The sequence below is a fragment of the Cydia strobilella genome, chromosome Z (genome assembly GCF_947568885.1).
Source record: "Cydia strobilella chromosome Z, ilCydStro3.1, whole genome shotgun sequence".
NCBI classification, from domain to species: domain Eukaryota; kingdom Metazoa; phylum Arthropoda; class Insecta; order Lepidoptera; family Tortricidae; genus Cydia; species Cydia strobilella.
This window is the reverse complement of record NC_086068.1, coordinates 7,315,254-7,336,315: the sequence shown is the minus strand read 5'-3', so window position 1 is coordinate 7,336,315 and position 21,062 is coordinate 7,315,254. Positions and strand designations below refer to the sequence as shown.

At 36.1% G+C, this 21,062-nt stretch overlaps 1 protein-coding gene across 4 annotated transcripts in view; it reads left to right on the top strand.

Moving 5' to 3' along the window:
* The window catches only part of LOC134754343 (protein NDRG3-like), a 110,259-nt gene that overhangs the window by 49,662 nt on the left and 39,535 nt on the right, over positions 1 to 21,062 (top strand). For all 4 annotated transcript variants that reach the window (XM_063690623.1, XM_063690624.1, XM_063690621.1 and 1 more), the window contains one exon: positions 10,498 to 10,615. In XM_063690623.1, coding sequence (XP_063546693.1) covers positions 10,498 to 10,615 — 118 coding nt within the window. The remainder of the gene's footprint in view (positions 1 to 10,497; positions 10,616 to 21,062) is intronic.

Sequence of the window (21,062 nt, the reverse complement as noted above, 5' to 3'; positions counted from 1 at the left end):
GGCATCCTTTCTATACCATCCATAGTCATACGTTATACCTAAAAACGTCACAATATATTGCACTCCGTCGTCAGTCAGGTGTAAGAAGATTAGATAATAATGGTCCAATTCTAGGCCAGTTAAAGTTATCCAAACTGACTCAAAGCAATTAACTATTTCCAGCGTGGTGCAAACACTTTTGAACTAATCTAATCTAAAGTTACAAGTTAGTTATATGAGTTATATCCTAATACAAAGATCTAAGCTAATGACACCACTAAAAAGTATAATATTTAGAGCCAGAGATTATTATAGAGAAAATATTTTTAACATTGAAAATGTTTATTAGATCGTTTTCGTGGGAGAGTGTAATTCGGCTATATTTCCATAAGTTACAAAGATATACGAAAGGCAGTGGTATTAAAAGATGCAGGAGCTTGCGGAGCATCGTAGGTTTTTTTTTTTTTCGAAAACCGGTTGGTTTTTATGGAAAATTGAAAATAGTGGAAATAAAGACAAAATTTCCTGTTTTTTTGGAAAGAAAGTAGATTATTCTGAAAACAAAAGTCAATATCTAAAAATATAAAAAAATCTTACGGGGCAGATAGACTGTCTATCTATCATTTGGAAAAATACATTTTGGAATAGATAGGTTACCTTGAAGAGTGAGATTCGGCTATATAACCGAAAGTTATAAAGATAGACGAAAGACATTGATATAACACTTTAAACTCTCGGGTTTTGTACACATAATTAATGTCATTACCGGGTCTAACGCCATGACGTGATAACGTGATCATGATGATGATGGCGATGATGATGGTCATGATGATGATGGCGATGAAAGACATTGATGTCAAAAGAAGCAGGAGCTTATGGGGTTTCGTATCGTACCATATCTTTGAAAATCGTTATTTAATTTTTTTTATAATATCGAAAATGGTGGGGAAAAACAACATAATTTTTCGGTTTGTTTGGATAAATAGTTGAGTTGAGTCGAGTCGAGTCTAGGGTCCAGGGTCCATGGTCTAGGGGCCAGGGTTTAAAATAAACAGAATATAGAAAGAACAAAATGGAATTTAAAACACTTTAGATAATAGACTTTATATAAAGCTGGGAACTTTATATAAAGTCCGCTATATTGCACACACATAAGATATATTAAAGCAATATCAGACATGTCTTCGTCATGCCTCTCAAAATAGGTTTTGTAAAAAGCCGCAAGTAAATAGCTCGTCTTAAACCACGGCAGTATCGCAATAGCAATGCGATCTCTGTCAAAACTTTCTTGTTGTACCTACTTTTTATATTGCTCTCTTTATTCGAGACCAGCGTTACCGACAAGACGAGACACGAGCGCGCTACTCATCGCGTCCCCAGTTTAATATGTGTCCCGGGTGGAAATGCGTCTTTAAGGGATTTAATATATCCGCGGGTTTTTATTTTAGGTCTTGTGATTCGGCATGGAACGAGCTCCGGCCCTCGTAAATCAAGGCGCTCAGGAGAAACAACATCGTGTTTGGGCTGATTTAGAAGTATTTTGACACGAAATGTTTTTGCCGATTTTCGTAAGACCCATAAAAAACCGTTATTTCTTTTCTTTCGTATGTTTTACATGCATCAAAGCAGTTCTTAGTCACCCGAGGATAAAGGTAAACTAATAAACTCAACATTTTCGCCGCCACGTCAGTGAAGTAAAAAAGGGTCATGCCAATAATTGCACGTAAACAAACCTGACCAAAACGACGACGAAGTCGTGGCGCGTGGAGCACGAAATGTACTGACTTTATATCAAGTCAATGGCGGCGAAAAAGTAGGATTTTACATCTATTTACACTGAAAATAATAACTAGCCGAACTTATTCAGTAATTCAAAAAATAACTGAACTTAAGCAATTAAATTTTAATTTTAAATCAATATCCTAATACCGATTTTTTTGTTACAAACCGACCTGTTGGCTTGTGTAACACATAGTTCGCATGCCCAATTTTTGTGTAAGTAGCAAAACATATTTTATTACTGTTATGCAAACATATCTTTCAGTGTACAATTTAACTAGACTCAACCGTTAAATAAATAGCATGTTGCATTGGCCTGCCCAGTTTATACAAAAACTTCATACCAATATAGGTACTTACTCTAAAAAGTTTACCAATTCTGTGCACCTGCATACAACGTGTATGCTGGCTGCTATGGCTGGTTGTATCAACCAAAACAAACGGACCGGCTACCGTCTAATATGGTGTGGACAGCTGTCTCGATCCCGTAGAAAATTGACATACTTCATAAAATTAAGTTTATATCCCATAACCATGACAGCATAAACATTATGTATGTAATAGGGTATTTGTTTTATGCTACGATTATCCCGGTTGATTGTCATTCGCGCTAGGTCGCCCGGACTACGCCACGTGCCTCCACAGCTACGCCGTGGTTGCGCATAAATTACTTGTAACGGGGGCGTGAAAACAAAGTTGCCAACGTTCAAATTTTTAAACAAGAGAGGTAAGAGCGATGATACTGCACGCCGTGGCAAAATCAACTTCAATGCGCTCAAATCTTCATACTTCATGTCATATAACGAATGTGGTCCATAGTTGCTGGGCGGCAACTTTGCCAGGCCCATAGTCAATTCGTAGAAACGTAGTGAAACAGAAGAAATGGGTATTAGCTAGTTCAGACAATGGATTTTGGATGTAACATGAAAATGAATCTAATTGAGTTTCAGGCAGGTAAGATCCATCCAAATAATATGTATAGATTTGTATCCAAACAATAGACAAGCAAAAATAAAATGAATAGCAGAACTAAAAATGTATATGGATGTTCTTCGTGTTACGATTGTCCTCGTTGAATGTCGCTCACTCGCGCTTGGTTAGCCGGAGTGCTACGAGTGCTACGCCGAGTGTCTCAAGAGCTACGCCGTGGGTGTGCATAACATAGGGCTAGCGAATTAGTAAATGTGCAAAAATGTATTGTTAGAGGCATTCAGATTATCATCTTATGTCAGAGACCATCGAAATCGATCTCATATTTTGTGAAATCTAAATTCCGCTTTAGGTACCGGACCATGTTTAAAAACTATTTATAGTAAAGCAGGATGTGCTTAAATTATGTTGTTTTTAATGAAATCAGAAGAATACTTTCCTTCATCGTTCTAATACAAATAGATCGCCAATAATTTATTTATTTTATTTTTAGTTTTATTTTATTTGAAAATATGTTACATGACTTTACAGAAATCCAATGCGCCATGAAACTTAAAATTAACATTAAACAAACAGGTTATTAAAAATAACAATCAGGTACAAACAAATATTTACAAATAACTATTACTAATTAAACTTTCACGGATGTAGGCCTCGCATCCATCACCTCACAGAATCTCAGGCATTCATTTCTCACAGACGCCCATCGCCACGCAAACAGGTCGCACTCGGGTGCTGGGTGGGTATAATGATGTAATATTTGCGTTTTTATCTAACAGCTCGGTCGTTTTGTTCTGAAAACATGTCAATTTATGCAAACCTAACATGAACATCATTTTGTGGTATAACAGCTAAACGCATTGGCACAAGCTTTCAACCTCCCTGACATGTTAGACAACGTCATCCCACAGGAACTTTAATTTACTAGGTGCAATAAATTGTATACCATAGGTCATCCAATAAGCCTCTTACAAATACGGAACGCTACGTAAATTTCTATAAGTACCCTTTATGGTTTAATACCTCGAGTCACACAAGCTTTGAGGTCTCATTTTCTACAAGTATCAAAATGTTTTCCAATAATATTAAATATAAATATATAATTGTCGTAATTGGCAAAGTCCTTGAGATGAAAAGCGCGCGCACACGTAATATTTTATTTTGTTTGACATTTAATGATGATTCTAAATTGCTAAGATTGATTGCTGAGATTGATGTTTTTGTTTATACATACTTATATGACGATCCTTAATGGGAGAGAAAATTATTTTAATAATATTTTATATTTTTAGTATGTAATGTTTGATGATCATGATAAGAAGATAGCATAATTTTGACATTGATGCAAATTTATAGTGTAATTTTTATCCTGAAATAAATAAATCTAAATCTATTAGCGAGCACCGCTCAATAAGGATTGTAAATTTTTTTAGACCCCCATTTTTTTTTTCTGAAAATATATTGATGACAATGATAACTTTGACAATTACGTGAGTGACGGATAAATACATATTATTAAAACAAACAAAAAATCAGACTATTCACATATATTTTTGAAATGTACTATGGTTCGGTAACTTTTTTATTTTTCGATGACTTTACATTCAGACCACGAGAAAGGTCAAACTAAGGTCATAAGTATATTTGTTGAAATATCTTTTATATTCGATTATTATATCGCAGCAAATGTCGAAATTGAACATTAAAAAAATTAACAATCCTAATTACGGAGTAAATAAAAAGTAACAATATATTTCAAAACCGTTTATATTTAGTATCCCTTTATATTATTTTAATACTTGTAATTAGTGTTTTTTCCGCATAAAAAGCTCTAGATTAATATTAAACATTAATTTAATATTAATTAACACAGAACTCGACGCTAAGCGCGACGAGCTAAAGGCCAGACGGAGGGGTGCTGACCTGCAGCGAGTGTGGTCGCACATTCGCTGCAAAAATTGCCTATGTCAGTCACCTGAGAGCGCACCAGCGACGCTCTCAGTGGTAAAACGCAGTCGCTGTGGCCGAAATCGGCTAGGAGATGATGATATGATGATGATGAAACATTAATTGAAAATCCCCGATTATTTTCGTTAAGACAAATCGCTTCATCTGTGTAGGTAGCGAAGTATATTTCCGAAGCATTAGAACATTCAGTCAACCTTCCCCGCGTTTAATTCTCTTTCGATTGCTCTTTGTTTAAAGCCTGGCTAAAGAGATTAAATTAAATTACAAAATGTTTCAGAGAACCAATTTAATAATTTTATGCAAAGGTTGTCCATCGCTGTACAACGTGGCAACGCGGCGAGCATGATGGGCTCCTTTGCATCTGGAGGGGGCGCGGGGCGAATTTTGTAAATAGTTTATGTGTTTGTTAGTTTCTAGTTTAGGTTAAGATTTTGCTAACGTCTGTATTTCTGTTTGTTTAGATTAATGGTAATTTTAAGTTGTTTTTATGTATTGATTTTGACATGTGTGTATTCGATAAATAAATGTAAGGTTATTTAATAATAACATCAGGCGGCAAAGTTATTTTTAATGTTTCTAACATGTAATAAAATTAAAATTGCTTTAGTGCGAGCAAGCGTTTTCCAAGTAAATATTTTGGGAATATCTCTACACTGACGAAGTAAGTCAACTAGACATCATCCGTCTTCGTATAAACAAATAAATAATTTAATACTTAGATCTCATTCAAGACCTAACAACAATAGGAACTTATAAATATTAGTATAAAGTTAAAATCATAATGCTCACTACCAACAAAGCTAAATCTATCGTCGGCTAGGTAATCCCTACTACCTAGTATTATAAATGTCAAAGTAACTTAAGAATTGTCTGTTACCTCTTCACGCTTATACCTACTACTCAATCGATTTAGATTAAATTAGGTATACGCTTATACCAAAGAGGATAAAATAAGATAATAAGATAGAGCTGTACTGTCATAGTAAATTTTGTAACCACAGTAAGTTCACTGGCATCTATCGACACACGATTAAAACTAAAAATAAAAATATCAAAAAAATTATTCATATACGGATAAATGATTTTTTTTATTTGCATTTATTATATTAATTATTTTTATATGATTTTGACCCATGTTCTTACACTGATATGCGTTAAAATTGTTAAATAACAAACGAAACCGTCAACGCCATCTCTACGAGAGTAGGCCAAAGGTAGTGGCGCCATCTGATCGAGAATCAAATTTTCTTGATTTTCGAGGCACGTTTTTTCCTTAGACTGTATCCATCTATTACGGAGTTATATCTATCTTTGCTGATACAGATAGTTTGAGGCCCGGAGAAGGACATCAGGATAGTTTTTTAGTTAGGATAGAACTCGCGGGCAGAAGCTAGTTTTAAAATAAAAATGTCACATTCTTGAATTAGCGATAGACTCAGTTCGCACCTCAAAACCTAGGTCGCACATAATAGGTATTCAAGATCTGTCCCGTCTGTCCTATCTGCGAGCATGGGACTTATGAAAAGAGCTATTCACATGCAACAGAGCTAGCGCCCTAGATTTCTTACAGCGACAAGAGATTACGACCTCATTGTATTGATAATGTGTATTCTGTATTGTGATTTTGTGAAAATCCTTGTTAGTAAGTGGCTAGTTACTTATATGCAAGATAATATCAGGTTTAATATTATGTTTTGGGACGTCGCGTTTGTAGTGTACGAGTGTATGATTAGGTAAATTATGTTTTAAGAAATGAAATGGTCCGTTATTAAGAATTCCTACCACGATTTTGTTACTTCAGGTCACGATTTAAAATATAACTATTAATGAAATAATGACAATGACAGTCATAATTACGATCTCGTCTCTTTTAAGCAAAAGTTTATTAGGACTAAAACAAAATAAAGCTTAATATAAAATATACCTATTAAAAGTTTAATTTTCTTTATCTTTTAAGGTTTGTTACTTTGTATTTAAAGCGCAAATTGAGCTTTCGAGACATTGTTTTGGTGCCTCTACGAAATTATTTTGCTATATAGTATTTAAAACCATGCTATCTGCTACGACTTAATGCTACGAGCTATCTTAGCAGTGAAAGAGTAGAATAAGATACGTCCAATAGTGATGAGAGCTTGCTTTAAATATGTTTTTTTTTTCTCATTAAAATAGCCTAAAATCGTGGCGTAATGTAACGTAGCAATATCGTTATGGTTAGCAATTACGTTTTTTTTTTTCAAAAATCAATATCATTGGTAACCGGCAATCCAAGGATGTGGGTTCGAGTTCGAGTTCCGCGTTGGCCAGAGTTGATCATCGTTGATTTTTTCATTGTGATTGACATCAATCACAATCAATACCATTTCAGTGCTCTGCCACTCTTAAATAATTATAGTACTGTCCCGCCACGTGTAACACCCATTTGAAAACTCGTTTAATCATTTACCGTATTCTCAAGCAACAAATTACAAGCTCAAACTGGTTTTCCATGGTGTTATGCGGAGGGGGGTGGGGGCAGAATATTGCTTTTAAGAGGAAAGCCATAATTTGTGCTGGTGACGGAAACGCGTTCGCGCCTTCGCCTCCAGCTACGGAAGCTGGCGGCGCAACGGAATGGAAATAGAATTACTTACTTCGTGCCTATTTACTATCATTAGAGCTTATGTACTCGTACTAGGTCGATTTATTAAAGCCAACGTTAGTGAGATGAACTAAATGAATCATTGTTAGTGACATTCTGTCTGAGACACCGGTACGGTAGGTACCTAACATTTCTAACAAATAAGCAATGTAACTGATTATGATGTACACAGAGATTGTTACAGATGTAGTTCATAATTGTTTGCCATCGTATTTTCACGGAAACGCACGAACGTGGTATGCTATTTCAGTCAGTCTCAGTACAATAAGTACTAAGATTGACTGAACTAGCATGACAAATACGAACGTTTCCGAGAAAATACGATAGAAAACAATTATGATCTACATCTGTACATGGATTTTCACTTTTATGCGAGTACCAAATGTGTTGTAGCTGATTTATTATTGTACAATATTTAAGTACTTTGGGGAGTATGGGTGTATATATAGGTACCTAGATACCTACCCAATGTGGAGTTAACATTGCAGTCGGCTGAATTTACAATGAAAGTTATGTATTCTGAAGAACAATCCAGAGTAAAATTGAGCTGAACGTCCCTTGCTTAACTTTATCTGCAGAGAGACACTTCTTAGAAAGTAACTCGCTTTGCATAGGACTACTACAAGTTTTACAAGTTTTAAACGTCCTATTAAAATAAAACTGCACGTAAGCTCCAAGGCCAAGTTCTCAAAGGCAATTAAAAAGTTATACTCGAACTTTATGTAGGTTGTAGGTACGGCTTTAAGGCCGTTCCATCGGTTTGCCGCTGTCTTTGTCACATTTCGCAAGAAAGAACGGGAAAGAACATACGCGCCAAGTGTCAATTTTGATCGAATTTTGTCGGTTTTTATTTATTTCAAAAACGTTACCTTACAATATCGAAATTCTAAAGCTATGAAATTACTATTTACGGTAAGATTGTTTTTTCTTCTTTTTTTGTTTATAGTATCACATAATAAATAACCGAGTAAAGTAGGATTAAAAGTCCGAGTTAGAGGTTACTTTGGGAATTAATTGTATCGAGCGAAGTGTCATAATTCTGTATCGGAAGCTATGTTGTTAAAGATAATATAGTCAAGAACTACATATATTTTTTCCACGTCTATGAATATCAACGCCTCTTAGAAAAACATGATCATATAAGGAGATTTTTCGCCTTCTGGCTCAGGGAACCGCCTTAATGCCGTTTTTTATCGAGTGCAGGTAGGTATTCGATGACTGAGGACTTTATATCTAACTATTAGCGTCTACTCGCAATTCTGTGTCAGTCGCTCTATATTCCCGTACAAACTTTTATATAATTATTAATAAAGAAATATTTGTTAAATTCTTAGGTTATTAAGACGATAGTTTTTGGAGTTCTCACTGTGCATATGTAGGTATCACCCATTAGAGGAGTATAAACTAAGTTATTTTTATACAACATTTTTTATTTATTTGTGGTGTTTCAAGTAAGCAGTCACACATAGGTACATACACGGTGGCTAAAAAATAAGTGCATTCCCGTTGCCAGGGAGATTTTCGGATTATACTGAGCAACTTTTACTAAGGGACCAACACCGAAATCGCGAAAAAAAATTTGGCTGTTATACATTTTGGCTGACCCATTTTCTATAGGAGGATAAAAAATTTTTTCGCGATATCGTTGTGTTGTGTTTTTCATAAGTTTAGATTATAAAGTATTAGTTAGGTAAAAAAAAACTGTCACACCACACTACATACTCATACACCATAAACCTGTTAAATCGTGTATGAGTTATAATCATATCAATTGAATTAATGCACTTACCTGTTTACTCAAAGAGTCTCAAGAATACAATGCCATTGAGTGGTAAACCACAAATTAGGATAACTACCTCGTAGTAAAAGCAGATTATAACCGCCTTGAAATGTTAGTATAGAACTATAGATTAACGACTCTATTTTTTAACAATAGGCTACAAAATACACTAACTAAATAATGGCTAACATAACTTTACAACCGTCGACACCCAAAACGAATGCACTCTGTAGAAAACCATTTGTTACAACATGTTTTTAGACCATTTTAACCCCATTCAACAAGGAATAAGGTTAAAAATTAAATATACATGCAATGCACTTCTAACTTAATTTGTAAGTAACTAGTTGGCGGCTACGAGAACAAGAGCAGATAATAATATTGAAATAATACAATGCCATTGTTAGTACAGGTAAGTGCATTAGCTCAGTTGATATGATTCGATCTATAAATGCATAACAATTTCAAACTAGGTAAACTTTAGCTCGTTACAGCACCGGCGATCAAACACGCAAACTATCAAAACCACCACAAGCTGGTACTTGCGGTGTAATAATCCTTACAGCGTCATAGTTGCGGTTATGATGGCCATGCACTAATTAATGCAGATTTATATGCCCTGTAGCTGCAATAGGGAGTTTAAAGCTATAATTATGCTCTAGTCGGTCTAAGCTACTGCCAAGAATTGGTAAGCTTTTCATTCTAAATCAAATTCCATGAGTCGGCAATATAAAAGTAACAAGGTTCTGCCCGCGACTTCGTCTACACTCATCATCATGATGATGATTGCTAAAAACTATCCTATGTCCTTCCCAGGACTTCAAACTATCTTCATAGGCACCAAATTACATCTAAATCGGTTCAGCGGTTTAAGCGTAAAGAGGAAACACGCAGATAGACAGAGTTACTTTCGCATTTATAATATTCGTATTGATAAAACTACATTTTGTTGGCATTAACAGTTGCTGGACACTTCAGATACTATAGTCATACTTTGAATACATTCAACCTGTCGATTTATAGGGACTGCAAGTTGCACACTTTAGTATGTTTGTAATTTGCTATATGTTTCTATTTTTAACTTAACACAAAATAAAAATTGTCTGATACATGCATGTATTTAAAACTAGATACGTCTCGATTGCATCATTATGACATAGCTTGAAAAGTACCAACGTGTATCTCTTGCATGTAGAAATAACTTACTGGGTACATATAACAATAACATTCCATAGTTTATGACAGATTTCATACATTTTGTAGGTACAGTCAGCATTGAATAGATAGTGGCGGCTAAAGTGGCCAAATCTTATAAACATACTAAAGTGTGCAACTATACTGAAGTCTGACAGCTTTAGTATGAGAACACAATGAGCAACTTGTAGAACATTAACTCGTCTTACAGCCTGTTCTCTTGTTGCAGACATCTGCTTCCAGCCGTTCTTCAATTTTGTGGACATGCGCGCCTTGCTGGAGAACTTCTGCGTGTACCACATCAACGCGCCAGGGCAGGAGGAGGGCGCGCAGAGCTTGCCGGAAGAGTGAGTACTTTATTTAAGTCGAATTAGAAGGTAATTTTTCAATTCTTTTCAGTGGTGTTGTGTCTTTTTACGACTTTTTCTGTCGATGATACATGATGTGATTAAATAATCGAAAGAAGTAAAGACTAAAAACACAAGTTGGTTCGAACGCGGGTCACTCCATATAAAAAAGATGGAGGAGAAGATCACATTTACTACCATTATTACAAACAGAATAATTACATGATAATCAAAACGCTGTTAAACTTAAACTTCATGCAAGAATCACTACAATATTCAGATTTAGATATGACGTTGAGATGGTTTACCAATTTTTGGAACGGTGCAGGGCACGCAATATACACTATAATAGTTTAATTGACTCCTTAGATAAATTCTGCATCTGCAATAGGGGATATTACTGCAATGTTCTGCCAACAGAGTGCAGGACTAGCCTTTTTAGTAAACCATAGAGTAACTTATACCTACTGTACCTTTAACAGGTTTTTACAAGTTTTCAGAGATAATAAAATATGACATTGATGCATCAAGGCGGTTTGTTTACAGAGGACCTACCGGGAAACGCGAATCCGAAATTTCGCTATCTGCTTCTTTATCGCTCAAATATGCAGAAGTGACAGAGATAACGAAATTTTAGATTTTCTTGTTTCGCGATAGACCCTCAGATTGTGGTAGTAGCGCCCTGGCGCCCTCTACGCAGAGTTTCGCGTAATATTCCCTATTACTCTTTATTACACCGAATCATTTTACAAAAGATACTTCGATTTTGTCAGTTAAAGCAAGTTAACGTTAAGATCTACAAATAATGGAAATAATGTATTTTTAGGGTTCCGTACCCAAAGGGTAAAAACGGGGGACCCTATTACTAAGACTCCGCTGTCCGTCTGTCTGTCACCAGACTGTATCGCATGAACCGTGATAGCTAGACAGTTGAAATTTTCACATATGATGTATTTCTGTTGCCGCTACAACAACAAATACTAAAAAGTACGGAACCCTCGGCGGGCGAGTCCGACTCGCACTTCTCCGGTTTTTTATACTTACTCTAAAGTACAAGCAATAAATTGAACGAGGCCCGCTAGAGAAACTACTCTGATGAAGTTTGCAATTGCCATTATGCTATTTCGACGGTTAAAAGCGCTATGAAATGAATATTTAATTGCAAGCAATATGATTATGAGAGCTGTATTTCATAGCAAAAGTAAAGTTTGGTTGACGCTTGTCAAATATTAATCCAACCGTGGCGCGGTTGGCCAGCTTTTAGCCTAGGACCATGTTTGTATGCATTGTAGCTAAACTAATAGCTTTGCTGTCAGTACATACGTAGATCCCCATTGGTCGCCCAAACATGCTCTGCTAGATAGCAACCTCCTTGTACAGTCAGCATCATATAGATAGTGATGGCCAAAGTGGTCAAATATATTATAACACACCTTTGTCACCATAAAAATAAGGATGTGTTCCCATAAATTTGGTCACTTTAGCCGCCACTATCTATTTAATGCTGACTGTACCTACAAAATGTATGAAATCTGTCATAAACTATGGAATGTTATATGTACCTACCCAGTAAGTTATTTCTACATGCAAGAGATGTACGTTGTTACTTGTCATGCTGTCATAATAATGCATTCAAGTCATATCTAGTTTTAAATACATGCATGTATCCGACAATTACTTTTTTAGAAACATATAACAAATTATAAACTGAAATAGATGGCGCTTCGATATCATTCTCTTCAGCATTCTTGACTGCTGGCTGCTGGCTTGATTCCATATTTAATTCAAATAAGTACATTATTTATCGTTTATTCAGATCGAAGCGAAGCGTTCGTACGGGGTTTGAGCGTTTGTGTGAAGATTACTGCCACTGACTGATAATTTAATTAAGGTCTTTAATCCTCTTTCTGGAATAAAGCAAGTTTAATACGGGGTAATACGTTTGTAAAATACGGTGCACGGAGTTTTACGAGGACACGTTACGTGACGTGCTTGCGCTTCTGGAGAAAGGGTTAATGTGATTAGACTTACTTAATAAATTAATATTAAATTACGTTTTTACCTAGGAACGACAATATATGTGCCATTCTCAACCAAAAGGGTACTTATTGTCGGTTGTCAATAAGGCGCTTTTTCCACATAGCTTTAATTTGAAATCAACCTTATTGACAAGCGACAATGTGGTACCTTTTGGTTGAAAACGTCACATATTTTGAATAAAATCAATTTGGGGATATTTTAAACTAGGTATACTACTTAGTCCCATAACTAAGATACTTTCTAATAGACTACCACCGTATATTTTACTAATAACCTGCTATGTGGTAGACCTAGATACATGAGAAACATCTATGTACACCTCGGAAACAAGTTTTTGCTCGTCGCACAAATAAACGTACATCCTTAAAGTAAGAACGATAGAATAGTACATTGACCCGCTTGTTCCAATCTTTATCCCACGCGCATAATGGGTTCAATCCCAGGACCGCCAGGTTCGTCGGCAGCTATTTGCTTAGGAGCCTAAGGTCCGATTAACTTGTTGGGTTATGTTAAATGGTTATCAAAACAGCTTTCAACTAAATAGGATATTGTTTAATAAAACTAATAGTTCAGCGCTTTTAAGAGATGCTTGCTTACTACGTGACTATTCACTTGATGTTTCATTCAGACATAATACGACTTAAGTTAACTTAGGAACTTTAGGTCTCTTAGATAAAGTGTTGAGTGTCTCTTGAATCCTAAACATTTCTCAAGTATGTACGTAATGTTGTGGGTTACGTGCAAAATTTATAAAAATGTCACCGTAATGGTTATGATAGAAAGATATATTTGGTCATTAGGAATTCGACCCGCGTACTAAGCAAACGGGAAGTGTCCCAGATTCGTATTCGTATTACTATACCAAAGAGCTGACGAACTTTGGCTATATACCGTTGGCTCTGTTATAATATAGCCCGGCTAGCTACAATTTGGTGATAATTTTTGACAATCGACATGACAAAACTGTCGCGTTTTCGAAAGCTAACTAGGTATCTAACACGCTAATTCATAGTGTAGTTTTCTTACGTTTAGGTATATTTTACTGACATTCGATTATAATTTGTGTATTTTTAAATTATTATATCAGTAGTTACATATGTAAAATAATTGACTTTTTCTAAAATTCGACTCTCTATTATTATTTGAAACGACACCGAATTTCTTTAGAAAGCTACTGAATGGCCGATTGCTAAGTAAGCTTAACTTTGGTTTACTAATGAATGGGCCAAAAACTTTTCCCAAAGAGGTATCACACCCAAATTATTATTTCTCAGAAAAATATTTGACTAAACAACTTATCTTTTTGGCAAGTTATTGTTTAACAAAAAAATACTTGTCAAGCTTTATTTTACCAAGTAGTTAGTCAGATGTATCGTTAGACATAACTTATGTTAATAACATAATAAACATAGTGTTATGGTCATATAAGCTGAAAACGTATCTAAATGTACCAAAAAATTGGAGACATTTTTTCTCAGTAAAATGGAAAAAAGCTCCTAAATCTCAGTAGAAATACCTATAAATTGAAAATTCTAACGCAACAAATTTATTTACAAATTTAAATAGAGATGGCTATTTGTCAAATTTGCCTAGTGACAATTTGATCGAACATCTATATATGTGGAATTAGCCAATGAAAAACGTTTACTGAATAAGTTTTTGTCTTAATAAAATTTGACAAAGTAAAATCATGCCAAATGATAATTTGACCAAATAAATTAAATGCGAGGTGTAAATTTGCTAAAGATTCATTTAGGAAATGAAAATAACTTTGTTGGGAAGTGAAATTTCGCGAAAGGTACCTATTTGGCCCAAACGGAAGTACACCCTTAACTTTATCAATTCTTTTACCCTTTTTCGATAACCAAAACTCTTTTGCGGATAAACGATGAATAAATACTCAACTCACATAAATGTACCTAACGCGTTGGTAGATTTTTTATATTACGTTAACGTTTTGTAGCGCTAGCTGAAAAGTTGTTTAGAACATGGAAATACCTACTATATTAAAATACCTTAAATGCCTACATGTATTGAGATTTACGGTTCGACAACGCCGTTATAAAGCGAATGAAGCATAGACAATGCGATCCATAATGATTAATGACATTTGGTCATCAGCTGAATGAATTGTATTATCAATCAGTTCAGTCCCGCGTGCCAAACTGTCAGGCTGATCCATTCTGAACATTTGAAATGTACAAACAATATAGTTGATACATTGTGTTACATCGAAACATTATTATTATCCCAAGACCGATTATTTTGCAATTATTACACTTTGCCTATTTTCATTCCGTGGTAAATGGTCTTAAATATCAGCTACTACATAAATTCAAAAGTTTTAAAACTACCCTTAGTCTTACGTTAACAATCTTCTTTGTCTAATTTGAAACATTATTTACTTCAATTAACGACGTATTATTCAGCGTCAAATATTTTCTTTTCGCAAACAATGCCGGCTGCAATGCGCCGGTTTCCCGGAGCGAACAGCGCTCATTTCCGTCTCGATCTAGGTCTCAGGCCCCATTTCTGAAAGACTGGAAAAATGTTCCCTACCTACGCGATTACAAAGAAAGGTTATGATGAGTCTTATTTAGTTTTATTTTCTGTATTTCCGTCTCTTGCAAGTTAAACTTCACAACTTACTATCTTTCCTTGCTTATAGGTACCGGTGACCTATCAAGTTCAAATCATGTATACCTAAATAACTTTCGTTGATAAAGCAGCGGTCTTTTTGATAACAGTCTATCGATACAAACAACCTTTTCCAAAAAATCTATTGTCTAACTAATAAAATATCTAATACAAATGACCAGCGCCAGCGTATCATCATAGTACATCTACTTTCACTTACAAAAGAAACAGAGCGGTCCCTTCAGAGTACAGGACCAAACAAACTATATATTCTCCACACACAGTAATTCGTATAATGAAAGCTATCTAAACCATCCCAGTAATAGGCGTATCATGCTGGGCCCCTACCGGGAATCTCCGTCATTTCACAGATGACTTCAGACCCCATTCCGTCATGTCACGTAATAGATAAATGAAGATGAAACATACCCAAACGGTAGGGGTAGATTTTTTTCAAGTCCACGTACGTGTTTATACGCTACGCTATGTGTTAACAACGTTAATCTGAAATCGTTTTACGTTTTAGGTATGTGTCAGATTGTCGGGCCAATTCGAACAATGATCTAGACCACTAGATATGAAACAGAAACGATAGATATTTAAGAAAGTCATGTCAAATTTGACATTTCCGCGATTCCGAATGTCCTCTTGAACGATCTCTTTAAGATTTGCGTAAGATATTACTTAGACATAATAGAATAAATGGGTTTTCATGGGTGGACAAAGTAACCTTGGAGGGCTAAAGTACCCTGACCTTACGATACCTAGTTATTATTTATTTGTGGCATGTGTAAAAATGTATGCAATGACTATTTTATCATTACCAATAAAGCATTAGCGCATTTTTTTTTTTACTTTTACTATTTCTGCACCACCTATTGGAAATAAAGTAGGTAAAATACCTACCACGCTCTAAGTTTTGTAAGTTTAAGTCCTGTTTGACCTATTTAAGGCAAAATTTCCAGTTGCTTAAACATAGAGTATTGCTTGAAACGTCGATGACAGTGGGTAACAAATGAGTACTCGTTCCCGAAATACGGCGCGCTCGATGAGGTATCGGAAAAATCTTAATTGAGCGCGGTCAATCAAAAAAAAGAGTCCATTAGCGAGAGCCATAACAAAGATACCGTATAATAATAATTTATTGGGTCATTTTTCCAGGGAATTATGAGTAAACAAAATGTGTCAGAAATGTATTTTTAACGGACACCGGATGATATAACGTAACTCACGTAACGTTAAGACCATTTCCATTCCATTATATGTTACGTAGGGATGGGATGGAGCCATGACACAACCTTGGCTTGAAGATCTTGACGCCTAACGTCAGCTTCCAAAAACTCGGCCCGAGCCCTCCTACAACTATACATACAACTCATCTGGACAGCTCTACTGTGTTTCGTGCTGCCGGACTTTCAAAACCAAATTTGGATTTGCAGGTCACGCTCGCGCCTATGCGCGTAATAGTTAATAAAAACCCTTTTAAAAACAATAATATTAATAAAATATGAATAAAAAAACGACTAGTTTTTGATAGTACCTTCACAAGACGTTTTTAAAGTAGACTAAATTTTCTACAGTACTAGACTAAAACTGTCTCTGTAGATCTACTAATTTCCGACATAAAGCCTTTCAAAATTTATAATTTTTTCCAACTTGAATTCGTAGGCTATGTGAGTGCAGTGAATATGCACTTTTGTCTCAGGCTATGCCGCTTGGCACGATTGTTCCTAAGGTCAAACAAAGCTGATTTAGCCCGGTATCCACGAGATCATACCATGCCTACCCCCCTAAAAACGGGGGGAAAGGGTTGGCTCCCCAGGTCCAATCTATGCTATACTTCCTGCTCTTAGCAACTACCCTCCCTCGAGGTCACAAACTTGGATTATTCATTGGGCCAACATCATAAATAAGTGCAAAAAAATCTGAACTATCGGATTAGACGCAAACGAACCCCCGTTACAAAAGGCGACAAAGTTACTGGATTAATCCGGCCACTGTTATAAATCTTTTTGACACTATTGGTTGCATTAATTTAGGTAACTAACTTTATCAAAGTCAACCATAAATACATGTACAACAGCGATAGTATTTTATAGCAAAGAAATGATTGCTAGAACACTAAACGCTTAACGCGAAACTGGCGCGGCGTTAAGAGAACATAAAAGTGTTTGTAATTGCCACGTAAAAGAGTCTTTACTAGCATTAAGTGTCCTCTAACCAGTTTGCTAAGGAAACAAATCTTTTATGGTCTACATACTTGGCACCCGAATAGGGTAACTGCGATTGTAGATCATCATTTGACTAACTGGGCATGGGATAGGCACTAGAAGGATAGATAGATAATTATAGACGCCATGTCTGTAATTTGCTGTACAAAAAAGTCTGCCAAAATTTTGCGGGGGAGGGGAACGTCAAATTTATACGTAACGTCAAAATAACCATGTCAGATAAACGTCAGTCCATACATTGTGTATGACCATTGGCCGACTATTTTCGACAGAGGGGAACGCCTGTTAATGGCTACTCCGTTTGGTTATATCCTCCTAGGATGGGCACCATCGTTCTGCTCATGTTCTACTCGTAGACAATCTCAAAACAGATGGTCTTTTTCTATATTTAAAACAAGATAATAACAGGAAGTATTTATTTACATTTTAGAAATATGTAAAGTGTCTATGGGTGGTGTGTACTTTAGTTTTATTTCTGTGCGAAAACTTACAATGTTTAATGGTTTTATTGGCAAAGTATATTTGATCCAGGAGTCTGTTAGTATTTTACACCTGACTCTCACATCCGTATTTAGAAAAATACACATTACCTACTTATATTCATTTCAATTCCTGGATTATTCCTTGCCTCGGAACTTATGCTTGTCGTCGCAGCTGTAACTAACTAGTTCAAAAGAAAGTTCATACGTGTTGTCTCTTAGCGCCACTTGCACCATCCCACTAACCCGGGGTTAACCGGTTAAACCGTTACCCCAGTGTCAAATTGTACTGGTAACCATTGTACCTCCAGGTTTAACCGGTTAACCCCGGGTTAGTGAACGGTGCAAATGGCCCTTAGGCAGTTACGAATAACGGAGTAGGTACTTTAACACAAACTTTGATACTTTTTCATTTCATTATTATTCACAATGACGGGACTCGCTACGGACCGCGTGGATCGCGCGCGCGCGGATCGCGTGGTCTCGGAGAAGACTCCTCCGTCTTCTCCGAGACCACGGGGACAACGCCGTCCTCGAAACTTCGGAGGTAAATTTAAAACTTATGTTACGCGATTAAGTCCCGTCGTTGTGAATAATAATGAGTAAAAATCGTGAAAGTTTAAATCAGTACTTTTTCATTTCGACTAGACTGTAGTGGAGCTTATTTATAGCCTAGTTATCTGAGTAGAACTGATGCCCGTGAACCTCTCAATGCGTTGTCAAATAGAAAAGCTAAGGTCTACCTACGATGACGATGGGTATATCTTCTCCATAGTGAGTGACCCTGTCTAGCTTATCATCACCATTAAGTATATAGGTACGTGAGGTACGTCCCATTATTGGGCCTATTTCACAAATACGTTTTGGCTGTAGTCTCAACACTAGCCCAATGCGCATTGCTTACTAAGTAACTATTACAATACAGTCATATAAAGACTTAACATTGTGTTTCGTGAATATTCGTTGGCCCCTATTCCACCTATGCCTACCGCGATATCCCCCCCGTGGGGATATCTGGAATATTTTTCCATCTATTTCTACTAGTAGGGATACTTTCCATCTATCCCTACTAGTTGATGCCAAATGGATTTTTTTCCGCATGTCCCTTTTATTTTTCCTCTGGTACGGATAACTGGATTTTTATCCACCTGTACCTACTGGTTTCCCCTGAATTGAACTGAACTCAAATTAAGTAAGTTACTTTTACACAAGTATATGTTTTATTAGTAACTAGAACGGCAACGAGCCCACGCTCTCAATATTAATGTCATGAACAATACGAATCCCGGCCAGTTCCGAGTTTAACAATCCCATAAAGGAAGCGCCGTAACGAGCCAGACGCGTCTTTAACACGTCTAGCCGGCAAATAACGATACACCGTCTACATTACAGGTACCATACCACCACTATAGCATTTTATTTTCTTTAGAATCATTCATGCTAAGAAGAAATTTAGAACAACTATAAACTGATAATAAATGTCATATGCGAAAGAAAACCAAGGTCTCCAGTGACTAGGGCTGGGAATGAACCAGGCTAGTAGTGGAAGTAGTAATCACTTTATTGTACACAACACAGGTTTATGAGGGATCACTTCCAGCTAACCTTCGATATGAGTGGAAAACAAATTGGATAGTCAAAATTACGGGATATAGGTACAATAATATCTGAAAAAGTAAACTAAATAACATACATAAAATACATACTAGCATGCATAAATATAATACCACAGAATAGCTAATAGTACTACCGTGCAGAAAATTCACTCCTTCACAAAAGTCAGATTTAGGTATAAAATTATACCTATACTCGCTTAAAATTGAAACTTATAACCGCGCACGAACCGTGAATCTTCTTTGCGCGCCGCAGTTTTATGTGCGAGTGTCGGCACGGGGTTGTCACTTGACAAGTTTTTGTACATATACCTACTGATTTATTATTTTTAAGATGAATATGTAGGAATTACAAACGTTGATTCTGTAAACATAATTTTTTTTTATCCGGAGATAGTATGTCTAATTCTCACGGAAGTATAGGTAGGTATGCCACAGAAGTACTTATTCCTTTGAGAATATGTCGGTCAATATAGTCCGGAATTTAAAAAAATGTTATTTCTGCTTCCTTGTTCTTCCGTTTATTCAGATATCCGTAAACAGAACAATATCTATAGATTTAGATTTCGAAGGCATTATGTATTTTCAATTTTGCGCGAGTCGAGCGGCAGCACATTGCCGTACGCCTGCCCGGGAGGCGCGCCGGCTAAATGTACCTAAACTGCGATTTGACACCCCCCCCTGACAATACTAAAAATATATTATGTATATAAATATCACAAGTGAAAATAAAAATAAAAGGGTTAGTACTTACCAAAATCACGCTTGATTGGAAAACCAACGCTTCTTCAGCGTCCTCTGCTTTCACGGCAGATGCCATAACCACTCGGCCACCCGAATCACGGCGGTACGGGTCGAATCTTCTTGAGTACCTATATACAATCTCTGAAAGGCTTACGGAGCCCTTTGACCAACTCTATGGTAGAACAGTATAGTTCGTACCTCCTATTCGAATCAACTCAGGTTCAGCGGCCATCCTTCTTGCTATCCCGGAATCAATTAAGTTGATTCGGAAATTACATACTCTACCTTATTAAGAGTTGGGAGATAAATTGATTGACATGCGACTAACTTTAAGCGCATGTGCAAAAAAAGTTACTGTTTTTTCTTAGTAAGCATGTGTACACAAAAATATACTACCAAAAAATCACCATACAACAATAGACGATAAACTAGGTGATGGGTATTTTATTACAAAATATCTTATTACTTATATTTTTCTTTCTGTACAGCACCCTTGAAGAATGACAAATCTAAAAACTTGGGGAGCTTTGTTGGCCGTCCCGTAGCGGGATTAAATTTAATACGAGTTTCCTAAGTAGCGCGCAACACAAGTTATCCACAGTTTAGCTAAATTGAGGGTTGGTAATCCAGACAGCCTAACTTTTTGCCTTCAAGGTCGATGCTACAACATCAATTTGCTTAAAGGATTGAAATTAGAGAACTA